Below are 13,624 nucleotides of genomic sequence, written 5' to 3'. Positions count from 1 at the left end.
TTGTTTACGTCTTATTTGTGTCAAAGCTTCCTTTTTTTATTAATATTCTGACATAAGTGATTTTGACTTGCAAAAACAGCACCTAAAGTGTACAAATCAGGACAGAGCCAATGTTATAGATAACAAATTATAATTCAGCTGACATAGTCACGCATAGACCTTCACATAACTGCAACATTACCACAGATGAATCACACAAAGGCACAGTTTGACATTACATCATCCAATGACATGAAAGTGCAACTTTTCAATATTACATCCATCACAGGGACATCATTCTAGTCAGGTGTCATTATGCTGAAACACTTGTGGAATAGACTGACTTTGACTGTCTAATATTTACAAATATGAGTGGATGGCATATTAACACTGTAAATGTAATACAGAGCAGCAGCTTAGCCCTTGAAAACAAAACATCAAATGCAAGCACTTGGATAGAAAACAAAAATTGTCACTTGGGTAGTAATAAGTGAATCCCACGTAGCCTGAATATTAATGTGTCATGTATATATATATATATATATATATATATATATATATATATATATATATATATACAGTGCATGTGTAAATTACATTTTCTATATTTTTGTGTCAAATGGCAAAATAAATATATGAATTTATTCACTTTTAATGGCATTTGAGATGCCACTTAAATACATTCAAACATCCCATTTAATCTTTTATTTTCATTAAATTGACAATACAACCGAACAAAAAAAAGTACTGTATTTCCTTTAGTCGTGGTCTCTTGTAGTTTTGGTGGACACAGCAGGTATGGTGGCATCTGTAATGCTGCCATGAAACGTTTGTCTTGGAAATAAATGCACCCTAAAAACAACGGAAGATTTTACAGGGGGGAAACCTGGCAGCTCAGTGGCAACAATTTTACTGTAAAAAATTGGTACCGTTTTAACATTTACAGTCATGCACTGTAAAAGTAATTACTGTAGATTTTACAGTAAATAAACTTGCAGCTTAGTTGTCAGAATTTTACTGTAAAAAAATAAAACTGGTACACTTTTTATATTTACAGTCATGCACGGTCAAAACAGCCGTAAAATAAATTGCCAGTTCAGTCTTTAAAATTTTACTGTAAAAGAAATGCACTGTAAAAAATGAAAAAAAAAAAAAAAAACTAAAACCGAGGTGCTAGTTTTTACTGTGGAAACGGTAGGAAAGAAACAGCAGCTTTGTTGCCCGAATTTTACCAAAATGAAAAAGTGGTGCAGGTTTGTGATTTGCAGTAATGCATTGTAAAACAATTACCATACAATTTTACAGTAAAAAGAACTTGCATTTTAGTTGCTAGAATTTAACTGTAAAAAATAATATAATACATAAATAAAACTGGTACTGTTTTGCCATTTACAGTAATGCACTGTAAAAACGACCGTAAATTTTACCGTTAAAAACTGGCAGCTTGATCACCAGAATTTTACCGTACAAGAATAGTGCTAATCTTTTTCCATTTACAATAATTCACTGTAAAAAAAAAAAATGACCGCATATTTGACGGTAGAAAGACTGGCAGCTCAGTCGGCAAAAATCAAAGTGGTAACGTTTCCCCCTATACAGAAATGCAAATATAAAAACAACCGCAGATTTTTTACGGTAAAAAAATGGCAGCTCTGTCACTTGAATTCTACCGTAAAAGTGGTATTGTTTTTTTTCCTTATTTACACTAATGCACCGTAAAAGTTTACGATAAAAATTTGGAGCCCAGTTGCCAGAGTTTTATCGTGAAAAGAATAGTGATAAAGTTTGAGTAAAAACAATGACCGCAGATTCGACAGTAAAGAACTGGCAGAGCAGTCGACAAAATTAATAGTTGTAATGTTTTTCCTTTTATAGTAATGCACTGTAAAAACTGCAAGTTTTACTAAAAAAAAAATAAAGCAGATCAGTTGCCAGAATTTTACCTTAATAAAATTGGTGCAGTACTTTAAATGCATAGTAATTCTGTGTAGAATAAAATATTGTAGATTTAGTAGTAAAACTATGTTGACTGAGCTGCTAGTATTTTTTTTAAACTTTCAAACACAAAACTGGTACTGTTTTTCCAGTAATTTATTTTAAAAACAACCTCAGATTTTTACAATAAAAAATTGATAGCTCATTTGCGAGAATTTTACTGCAAAAATGGTATAGTTTTTTTCCATTCACAGTAATTCACTGTATAAAATAACTTTAAATTTCACGCAAAAAAACTGGATGCACAGTCGCCAGATTTTACTGTAAAAAGAATAGTGCTACTGTTTTTTTTGTTTTTTTTTTTTTACTGTAAGACACGTTAAAAATGACTGCAAATTATATGGTTAAAAAAAAAACAGCTTAGTTGCCAGCATTTTGCCATAAAAATAAAAGTAGTGCCGTTCTTGTATTTACAGTACTTTTGTGTAAAAAACAACAAAGATACCGTAAATTTAACGGTAAAATTCAGTTGACTATGCTGCTAATTTTTTCACAGTAATGCATTGTAAATACCACCCCAGTTATTTATAGTAAAAATTCGGTAGCTCAGTTGCTATCATTTTACTGTAAGTGGTACCATTTTTTTTTCCCAATTTACAGTAATGCACTGAATAAAACAACCATAAACCTGTTTTAGATTTTACAGTAAAAAAAAAAAATGGCTCCTTTTAACTCAATGTTACTGTTCAATTTAAAGTACTGTAAATCAAGACTGCACCACTTTTATATTTATGGTAAAAAATCTGGCGTGTGACCTGCCAGTTTGTTTTACTGTAAAAAATTGTTAGTTGCTAGAATTTTACCGTAAAAGTGGTAACGTTTTTTATCCCTCCATTTAGTATAATTCACTGTATAAAACAACCGTAATTTTTACGGTAAAAAACTGGCAGCATAGAGTTTTACCGAAAATAGAATAGTGCTAATGTTTTTCCTTTTACAGTAACACACTGTAAAAAGACTGCAAATTATACGGTAAAAAGAAAAATGCAGCTTTGTTGCGAGAATTTTACCATAAAAATAAAAGTGGTGCAGATTTTTTTATTTACAGTACTTTTGTGTAAAAAAAACACAAAAATAATGTAAATTTCACGGTAAGATTTAGTTGACTGAGTTTTTTTTTACTGTAAAACCTAAAACTGATACTGTTTTTCCATTGTAGTGCATTGTAAAAACCACCACAGATTTTTACAGTAAAAAATTGTTAGCTCATTTGTTAGAATTTATTTTCTTCTCATTTACAGTAGTTCACTGTAAAAAACAACCGTACATTTTTGGATAAATAACCGTGAAAAGAATAACGTTTTCCCTTTTACAGTAAGACACTGGAAAATAAACAACTGAAAATCATACGGTAAAAAAACAAAAAAACGCAGCTCAGTTGCCAACATTTTTACAAACCTACCGTACTTGGTGGAAAAAAAAAATAACAATCCTAAAACTTCGGAAATTTTACAGTCAAATTCTGTTGACTTTTTTTTTTTTTACTGTAAAATGTATAGATAATTTTAAAGATTTTTACTTCGCTTTGTGGTATTGGCGGCATATCATTTATAGTTATCAAAATTTCAGTTTTTTCGCATTACGTCAAGTTTCTTCTCTTTTACACCGTTTTTTTTTTTTGTTTGATTTTATTCTGCCAAAATGCTGCAGGCTAACAAAAGTCAAACTGTTTCAGACGATCACGTCACTATAAAGAAAAGAAAAAAGTCACATGCGTCACATACGTCATGCTGACCGCGAACATCAGCGATATCGACAAAAGCGCCATTGTCGTGGTTCACGTAGCAGTGCGGGATCCATCCTCGCTCAATGCCCTGGCGACCCGCCTAGGGTGTCCCATGTGCCGGCTGGGGTACGCTCCAGCCTCCCATCAAGTCATTTTGACGTTGGGGTTCTGGCCGCACCAGTACAGCTTGTCCTCGCCCCGCCGCCGCCTCCACTGGCACAGCAGCAGCATGCGAAAGGTCTTCTGGAAGGTCTTGTTGCACAGGGCGTAGCACATGGGGTTGACGGTGCTGTTGACGTAGCACAGCCAGTAGCCCAGGTGCCACAGCGACGTGGGGACGCACTTGGCGCAGAAGGTGGAGACCAGCACCATGATGTTGTACGGCGTCCACGTCAGGATGAACGCCAGCAGGATGGCACTGAGGGTCTGGGCCGCCTTCTTCTCCTTCACCAGGACCATCCTCTTCCTCTTGGTGATCTGGTTTTTCAGGACCGGGTCCATGGCTTTGGAAGAAGGCGAGGCGTTTTTGCCAGCTTCTGGAACACGAGGAGACGCCTGAGGAGGAAGAGGGCTGCCTTTTTTAGCCTTCGGCGCCGGCGTGGTGAACTTGTAGGAAAAGCCCTTCTTGCTGCTCTTCCTCGAAGGCGAATACTGATCCTCCGCGTAGTCGGCCGCTTGGCCGTTCTTGTCACTTTTCTCCCGGAGGGATCCCAGCGGCGTCTCGATGGAAGCGTGGTGCTCCTCCTCGTCGGACGAGGAGTAGCTGTTGAAGGAGGTGATCTGGTCGGCTTTCACCCACGCTTCGTCCGACCTGGTGGTGGTCTTCGTGGCGTTGCTTTGGTTCGACGACGACCATGAGGCCTGACTCCGGTCCCTCCGCTCCCCGGCAAAGTTGAAACAAGAAGGAATGATGGTTTTGCGCGCTTTAGTCCCCTCCTGGACGTGATCGGTGTGGAGTCCTTGGAGCTCCGCAAGATCCTTAGTGCGCCTTTGGGTTTCCTTGTATATCCGGCAGTAGAGGATGGTCATGACAGACACCGGGATGTAGAAAGCGGCGATGGCCGTCCCAAATGTGATCACGGGCTCCGTTAGAAACTGAATCTGGCATTCGTCCGACGATTCCTTCTCCTCTCCGACGATGTACTTCCAGCAGAGGATGGGCGGCGCCCACAGGACAAAGGAGACCAACCACGCCAGTCCGATCATGACGGCCGCCCTCTTCGGGGTCCTCTTCGCCCTGTACGTCAGCGGCCTGGTGATGGAGAAGTATCTGTCGAAGCTGATCACCAGTAAGTTCATAACGGAAGCGTTGCTGGCTACGTAATCCACGGCCAGCCAGAGATCGCACGCAAAGCTTCCCAAGGACCAGTAGCCCATCAGGATGTAGGTGGTGTACAGGTTCATGGACAACACGCCGATGATGAGGTCTGCGAAGGCCAGACTCAGCAGATAGTAGTTGTTCACCGTCTTCAGCTGGCTATTGACTTTGAAGGACACCATCACCAAAACGTTGCCCACGACGGTTATGGCGCTGACGATGGCCGAGACCGTCGCTATGGTGATGACCTCCCAGAGGCTGTGGGGAGCGGAGTGGATGCGCGTGGTGTTGGCAAAAGTGCCGTTTGGGTGATCTCCATCCATGACGGTGCGCTTTTTGTCCAGGTTGTCTTTGACAGATGCCTAAAGGAAGGGATCTTCTTTTCCTGCAAAAAGAAGAAAATATATTAAAAAGTTAAAGTAGCAATGATTGTCACACACACACTAGGTGTGGTGAAATGTGTCCTCTGCATTCGACCCATCTCCTTGTTCACCCACTGGGAGGTGAGGGGAGCAGTGGGCGGCAGCGGTGGCCACGCCCGGGAATCATTTTTTGGTGATTTAACCCCCAATTCCAACCCTTGATGCTGAGTGCCAAGCAGGGAGGTGATGGGTCCCATTTTTATAGTCTTTGGTGTGACTTGGCCGGGGTTTGATCTCACCACCTACCGATCTCAGGGCGGACACTCTAACCCAGGGGTGTCCAAACTTTTTCCACAGAGGGCCGCACACAAAAAATTTAAGCATGCGGGGCCGTTTTGATATTTTTAATTTTCAAACCATAACAAAATATATGGATTTTTTTTTTTTAATCCTTAAGGCTCTTGAGGAGCATAGAGGGTCTCAGTCACTAAAATGTTAAAAACAAGTCAGTTTTTTATTTAATGCTTACAGTAAATCTCTATATCAACTTGAGGTTGATATAAAGTAAAACAAAAAAGGTTTTATGCATTTTCTATCAAACAAATTGTTTTTTATAGTAAAACTGAAATATGCAGTATTTAGATAGATAGATAGTACTTTATTGATTCCTTCAGGAGAGTTCCTTTATTTAGCAATTAAAGACCTCAAAAATCAATAATGCAGGACACCATTGATTTTAATTACTTAATAGTTTTGAGTAATCACAGTGAAAAGTTAAATAAAATCTTACTAAATATATTTGAGATCCGAAAGGATCCCCACTCATAAAGTGATACATTTTTATTCGTCTTTTTTTACTTTTAACACTTAAATTTCAAGATCAACTTCCGATATATCTGTCGATTTTAAGTTTGAACTATTATTTTGTTTTATGCTCTTTTGTCAAAACATTGATGTTTTTATATGGCAACCACACAACATATGCAATATTTTTTTCCACATAAAACATTTTAAAGTGATAATTTTTAAGTAACAATTCATTAAAACAACGATTTTTTTTGTCCTTTTTTTGTTGAGCAATGGAGAAAAAAAAAGAAAATAAAGACAAAAGGAGCAAAAAAACTGCCTGCATGGCAGCTTTGTGTCAACATTGCCACTTTTTCTCATTAGATTTCACCTCATTCCACTTTTACATTTTTATTTTTTTTATTTTTGCAATACTATCAATTTTGCAATTTTTGCAGAATGTGTGGCGGGCCGGTAAACGATTAGCTGCGGGCCACAAATGGCCCCGCACTTTGGACACCTCTGCTCTAACCACTAGGGTACCCCACCTAAACACATGGTGGCCGCCCTATACACACACACACACACCTGGTATATTTACATGCATTAAAAACGAATTATTGCATGAATTTAGTTGAAACCATCTTTTTAAACGCACATCGTAAACTCCGGACGATTAGCCGCTATTCGAAAAGAGCTCAAAGTAAAGCCGCTGCTCCTCCGAATCGAGAGCCAGATGAGGTGGTTCGGGCATCTGGTCAGGATGCCACCCGAACGAGGTGTTTCGGGCACGTCCGACCGGCAGGAGGCCACGGGGAAGACCCAGGACACGTTGGGAAGACTATGTCTCCCGGCTTGCCTGGGAACGCTCGGGATCCCCCGGGTGGAGCTGGACGAAGTGGCTGGGAAGAGGGAAGTCTGGGCTTCCCTGCTTAGGCTGCTGCCCCTGCGACACGACCTCATATAATCGAAAGAAGATGGATGGCTGGATAGCCGCTATTATTTTCCTACGCCTGTGGCTTATAAAACTGCAGCAAATTTATGGATTTTTCTTTGCATAAAACACAATCAAAGATACTGAAATGGTGTGTAAATGTTTTTACTATGGCGCCATCTTTTGGACTAGTTTTCTCACTGCAGGTGCTGCTGGGGGAATGTCTACAGTACATTTGCAGCTCAGTCTTCCAGCTGTCCATCACTGAAAAAACTGAAATCTGATTAAGATTAAATATCTCAAATAAGAGTGACATTTGCTTATTTTCTGTCTGATAAGATAATTCTTCTCACTAAACAGATTTTATGTTAGATTGTTTTACTTGTTTTAAGTGTTTTGGTCCTAAATGATCTTAGTAAGATATTACAGCTTGTTGCTGAGATTTTATGACCTATATTGAGTAAAACATGCTTGAAACTAGAATATCAACTGTTGCACAGCTGAGTCATCAATACTCACAAGTATAAAACTAATTTTTCAAAGTAATGATTTCTTATTTCAAGCATGAAAAAAAAATCATGATTTTGAAATCATGAAATCATCATCTCCATAGAGCTTTTCAACAGATACAGCTTCAATAGCCGTATTCCCATAGTCAAGCCACTCCTGAACTCTAGACAACGGAAGTTCCCTCAGTCAGCAGTGGTTTGGGGAGCCATGTCAGCTGCTGGTTTTGGTCTACTGTGTTTCATCAAGTCCAGAGTCAATGCACCTGAGTACATGCTTCCATCTGTTGTATAGCTCCATGGAGATGATGATTTAATTTTCCAGCATGATCTGGCACCTGTCCACAGTGCCAAAACCACCAGTAACTGGTGTACTGACCATGGCATTACTGTCCTCCATGGGCCTACCAACTCCCCTGACCTGAACCTCACAGAGAATTTGTGGGGTATTGTGAAGAAGAAGCTGAAAGACACCAGACCCAATAATGCAAATGAGCTGAAGGCCGCTATTGAAGCATCCTGGGCATCCATAACACCTCAGCAATGCCACAGGCCGATTGCCTCCATGCCACGCTGTATTGATGCAGTAATCCGTGCAAAAGGATTCCAAACCAAGTGCTGAGTGCATTAATTGACATTTTCAAATGTTTAATTTTGTTTTGCTGTTATAAATCTTTTTTTTTACTTGTTCTGAGGAAATATTCAATTTTTTTTAAGATAGGATTTTTTAGTTTTCTTAAGCTGTATGCCATAATCAGCAATATTAAAATAATAAAATGCTTGCAATATTTCAGTTGATGTGTAATGAATCCAGAATGTATGACATTTTCATGTTTTTAGTTGCATTACAGAAAATAAAGGACTTTATCACAATATTCAAATTTTCTGAGAGAGTCCTGTACATCCATCCATCCATCCATCTTCCGCTTATCCGAGGTCGGGTCACGGGGGCAGCAGCCTAAGCAGGGAAGCCCAGACTTCCCTCTCCCCAGCCGCTTCATCCAGCTCCTCCCCGGGGATCCTGAGGCGTTCCCAGGCAAGTCGGGAGATATTGTCTTCCCAACGTGTGTGTGTGTGTGTGTGTGTATATATATATATATATATATATATATATATATATATATATATATATATAAAATTCACTGAAAGTCAAGTATTTCTTATATATATATATATATATATATATATATATAGGGACGGCGTGGCACAGCGCAATCGTGGCCGTGGTTCAATCCCCACCTAGCACCAACCTCGTCACGTCCGTTGTGTCCTGAGCAAGAAACTTCACCCTTGCTCCTGATGGGTGCTGGTTAGCGCCTTGCATGGCAGCTCCTTCCATCAGTGTGTGAATGTGTGTGTGGATGGGTATATGTGGAAGTAGTGTCAAAGACCTTTGAGTACCTTGAAGGTAGAAAAGCGCTACTCAAGTACAACCCATTTATATATGAAATACTTGACTCTTAACCCCGCCCCCGCCCCCCACCTCTCGAAATCGGAGGTCTCAAGGTTGGCAAGTATGGGATGAAGTGGCTGGGGAGAAAAAAGTCGGGGCTTCCCTTCTTAGGCTGCTGCCCCCGTGACCCGACCTCGAATAAGCGGACGAAGATGGATGGATGGAATTTCTAGTAAGTTGTACATCTGTGACAGATTTGAACATTAAATTGTATTAATTTTCAACATGAAAAACCTTCGGAAAATACATGTTTTATGGGAGTAGCAACACAAATCATGGCCAAAAATAGAGCAGGTATTCAGTTCTATTAATTATTTCCACATTAAATATAATTTATTTTGCATATATGTTTTATTCACATTGTATTTTTTTTAACTGATTTCTCACTTTTGGAACTGTAATCTCGCCAAACAAATGAACAGGAAACCTTTTTTTATATTGTTGGTGTTTCGCCGGACACGGTTCAATGTAACACCCTTTTGCGCCAGTAACATTTGGTGCCACGCGCAAAGCTGTCCGGTGGTCAGGTTGGACAGCAATGGAAGTCAGACCGAGTCGAGGCAGAGGAGGCAGTTCGAAAAGAGGCGGCCGTGGAGGAAACGACAATGACAACTTCGGCGGTGAACGCAGAGGAAGAGGCAGGGGAGGCCAACACCGCGGCCGGGGGAAAAAGGACCACCACCGCGGTCGTGGACGAGGAGGAGACACTAATGGAGCGGCGTTCCGAAACCGGGTAATTGGAGCCCCCTCGGAACTTCCAAATGTTGTCATATGAAGTTAATATTAAACTAATATACAAAATATGGGAAAAAAAAACGACAAATTAGAATGACGTCTTCCACGCATGATAGTTGACGAGCGGAGCGTGTTTTGTATCTTTTAAAGCAGGGGTCACCAACCTTTTTGAAACCAGGAGCTACTTCTTGGGTACTGATTAATGCAAAGGGCTACCAGTTTGATACACACTTAAATAAATTGCCAGAAATAGCCAATTTGCTCAATTTACCTTTAATAAATCTATATATATAATCTATAAATAAATAAATCTATATATATAATCTATAAATAAATCTATATATATAATCTATAAATCTGAGCGGTATAGCTCAGTTGGTAGAGTGGCTGTGCCAGCAACTTGAGAGTTGCAGGTTTGATTCCCCCTTCCACCATCCTAGATACTGCCGTTGTGTCCTTGGGCAAGACACTTTACCCACCTGCTCCCAGTGCCACTCACACTGGTTTAAATGTAACTTAGTTATTGGGTTTCACTATGTAATGCGCTTTGAGTCACTAGAGAAAAAGCGCTATATAAATATAATTCACTTCACTATAAAGAAATGTTATTTCTGTCTGTCATTCCATCGTACATTTTTATTCCTTATACGGAAGGTTTTTTGTAGAGAATAAATGATGAAAAAAACACTTAATTGAACGGTTTAAAAGAGGAGAAAACGGGAAAAAATTTAATTTTGAAACATAGTTTATCTTCAATTCCGACTCATAAAAAATTCAACCGAAAAAAAGAAGAAAAAAACTAGCTAATTCGAATCTTTTTGAAAAAATTAAAAAAATAATTTAGGGAACATCATTAGTAATTTTTCCTGATTAACATTAATTTTAGAATTTTGATGACATGTTTTAAATAGGTTAAAATCCAATCTGCATTTTGTTAAAATATATGACAAATTGGACCAAGCTAAATTTCTAACAAAGACAAATCAATTATTTCTTCTATATTTTCCAGAACAAATTCAAAAGACTTTGAAATAAGATTTAAATTTGATTCTAAAGATTTTCTAGATTTGCCAGAATTTTTGGGAAATTTAATCATAATAAGTTAGAAGAAATATTTTACAAATATTATTTGTCAAAAAAACAGAAGCTAAAATGAAGGATTTAATTAAATGTATTTATTATTCTTTACAATAAAAATAAAATACTTGAACATTGATTTAAATTGTCAGGAAAGAAGAGGAAGGAATTCAAAAGGTAAAAATCCTAAAATCAATTTTAAGGTTTTATTTTTTCTCTAAAATTGTCTTGAAGCAATTGAAGCAAAGTAGAAAAAAAAGAAAAAAAATAATTTATTCAAACAAGTGAAGACCAAGGTATTAGTCGCGTTTCTGGGCACTCAAGGACACCGTACAGAATCTAAACGATATAATCAAATTGGATAAAAACGACAACAACAAAGATAGATAAGATCAGATGATTACAATGTAAGAAAGCAGTCAGGAATAGGTGTGTTTTGAGTCTTGATTTGAAGAGGGATATTGAGTCTAAGTTACGAAGGTCTGGTGGTAGAGATTTGCAAAGATGTGGGGCAGAGCAGCTGAAAGCTCGGGCATCCACGGTGGACAGTTTAGATAATAATGGATGGATGAAGAAGATCTTAGGGAATGTGAGGGCGTGGCGACATGGAGCAGGTCAGAGAGATATGACGAAGAGAGGTTATGGATGGCTTTGAAAGTGAGGAGAATTATTTTAAAGTGGATACGATGTTTGATGGGGAGCCAGTGGAGTTGCTGCAGAACAAGGGTGATGTGCTGCATTGAAGGGGTTCTGGTGATTATCCGGGCTGCAGAGTTATGGAGAAGCTGAAGTTTGTTCAGTGATTTGTGAGGGACACCAAACAGGATAGAGTTGCAGTAGTCCATGCAAGAGGTGACCAGGCTATGGACTAGTATGGCAGAAGTATGTGGGGTAAGGGATGGGCGAAGTCGATTGTTTTGTAGATGAAAGTAAGCAGACCGGGTAATATTGTTTATGTGGGCTTGAAAGGAGAGTGTGTTGTCAAGGATGAAACCCAGACTCTTGACGTGTGTGTGTGTGTGTGTGTGGGACTATCAGTGGTACTTTAACTTTAATCATAGAAACATACACAAAAGAGACAAAATCAATATAGAACAATATCTGCTAATGAAAAACAAGAAAACAAATGTGCCCTATCAGCCCTTTTCACAAGAGATTGCCAAAATGAAAATGTGTTGACCGTGGCAGCGGGTTTTGATACCCTAGTTGTGAACCGAAGCAAATACATGTTTACTTAATTACAGCTGAAACTGTTAGACTTAAGGGAGGCACAGTAATATTGGCGGTCGATAATTATCGAGCAATAATGGCAATGATAATGTCATATCGGTAATTCCGATAAAATCAACCGATAAAATGAGCTAATAATAATAAAGGCCTATCATCTCTTTGTTTGTCGTTGGTCTCTATGCTGTGGCTTGTGCTGCTGCCTGGCTCCTAAACCCCTCCTCACCTCTATGGTATGGTGGCTTATCTGTGATGTCATCATACTGCGCGTGAGGCCTGGTGTTTAGGATTTATGTGGTGTGGTATTTCTTTACCATTTTACCCATAGTTTTTAAAACATACACTGCAAGATAAGTCACCCTCACAAAGATTTATGGAAACAGTAGGAAGCTGCCTGTGCTGTTAAGCCGAAAACTGGCATTATTAGCGGTGACTGCAGCAAACAGAAACTACAGGACGAATGAGAAAGCATTTGACAAGAGGCCACAATTTGAAAGAAAAGGCCTAAGAGTGAAATAAGTTGATGACAAAATGAGTAGTTAAACTTCATGGTTATCTAGAGTCACCTTTTACTATTTCTTATTGGAAAAAATGCTCTATCATTTACCTTAAATTCCGGACTATAAAGCCTGGTGTATACTCTCGCATCGCTTAGCTTGCGCCCCGACCTTCGCAAGCCTTGCGTGCGCCTCCAAAAAATCTTAGGTTTGCAGGGCTGGGAATAGTCAGTTTTTTGCAGAGGATGGTCCCTGAACACAGGCGAGCAGACTTTTTGCTGGAAATGCACAAATTATTGTATGAAATAAAACAGTTAATATCTCGGTGCGCTCCAAAAATAATTACTGAATGTGTGTTTTTCTGCTTATTGTGGTGTTGTGTCCAGAAGAAGTCACAAAATGAAAGTACGACACTTAACTTTCATTACAAATCCTGCGCGGAGACGTTGAAATCCGACACATTTGATCCCGCGCACACGCGTCTTTTCCTCTCACGCTACCCCTCTTATTCTACGTCAATATTCTTTCAGGCACGGTATATTTACAAAGATTTGTCAACTCTGAAGCTGACTATACAAGTAAACACCAGCATGTCGCTACCTTACCATAACTTTTATTTATTCACAATTCCATGTTAGATCTCTCTTGCGACCATGTCTCGAATGGTTGATAATTGTTCAGAAGTTTTGCAGTCCATCTTCACGAAAGTATTTTCCTCTGGTTTATAAGTGCAAGGTCAATTAAAAGTAACCTGATGATTGTGAATGATTAGTTCCAGCGGAGACAAAGACGTCCATGTTTTGGTTCATATGATCCCTTTTTTTACTGGAAGTGAATACACAGTATATCTAGTCTGCTAGAGACACTACCCTTGGAAGAGACTACAAATCATACAAGACGGCGAGTATATTCCAGCCTTAAGCCGCTACTTTTTTCCTACCCCTTGAACCCTGCGGCCTTTAAGACGGAGCGGCTAATTTGTGGATTTGTCTTTGCGGACGGCAATAATAAAAATAATTGTATTAAAAA

The 13,624-nt window shown here is 39.0% G+C and overlaps 2 protein-coding genes across 2 annotated transcripts in view; one reads left to right on the top strand and one right to left on the bottom strand.

The window, feature by feature from the left end:
* Positions 1–162: 162 nt before the first annotated feature.
* The window catches only part of chrm5b (cholinergic receptor, muscarinic 5b), a 57,924-nt gene continuing 44,462 nt past the window's right edge, over positions 163–13,624 (bottom strand). The window contains exon 2 of the mRNA XM_061886491.1: positions 163–5,403. Within this exon, the coding sequence (XP_061742475.1) occupies positions 3,845–5,341 (1,497 nt within the window). The 5' untranslated portion in view covers positions 5,342–5,403 and the 3' untranslated portion in view covers positions 163–3,844. The remainder of the gene's footprint in view (positions 5,404–13,624) is intronic.
* The window catches only part of aven (apoptosis, caspase activation inhibitor), a 119,775-nt gene continuing 115,673 nt past the window's right edge, over positions 9,523–13,624 (top strand). Inside the window, exon 1 of the mRNA XM_061886492.1 lies at positions 9,523–9,792. Coding sequence (XP_061742476.1) covers positions 9,598–9,792 — 195 coding nt within the window. The 5' untranslated portion in view covers positions 9,523–9,597. The remainder of the gene's footprint in view (positions 9,793–13,624) is intronic.

This window comes from Nerophis ophidion, linkage group LG24 (genome assembly GCF_033978795.1).
Source record: "Nerophis ophidion isolate RoL-2023_Sa linkage group LG24, RoL_Noph_v1.0, whole genome shotgun sequence".
Lineage (NCBI taxonomy): Eukaryota > Metazoa > Chordata > Actinopteri > Syngnathiformes > Syngnathidae > Nerophis > Nerophis ophidion.
The sequence above is the reverse complement of the archived record's forward strand: the minus strand, read 5'-3'. Positions and strand labels throughout refer to the sequence as shown.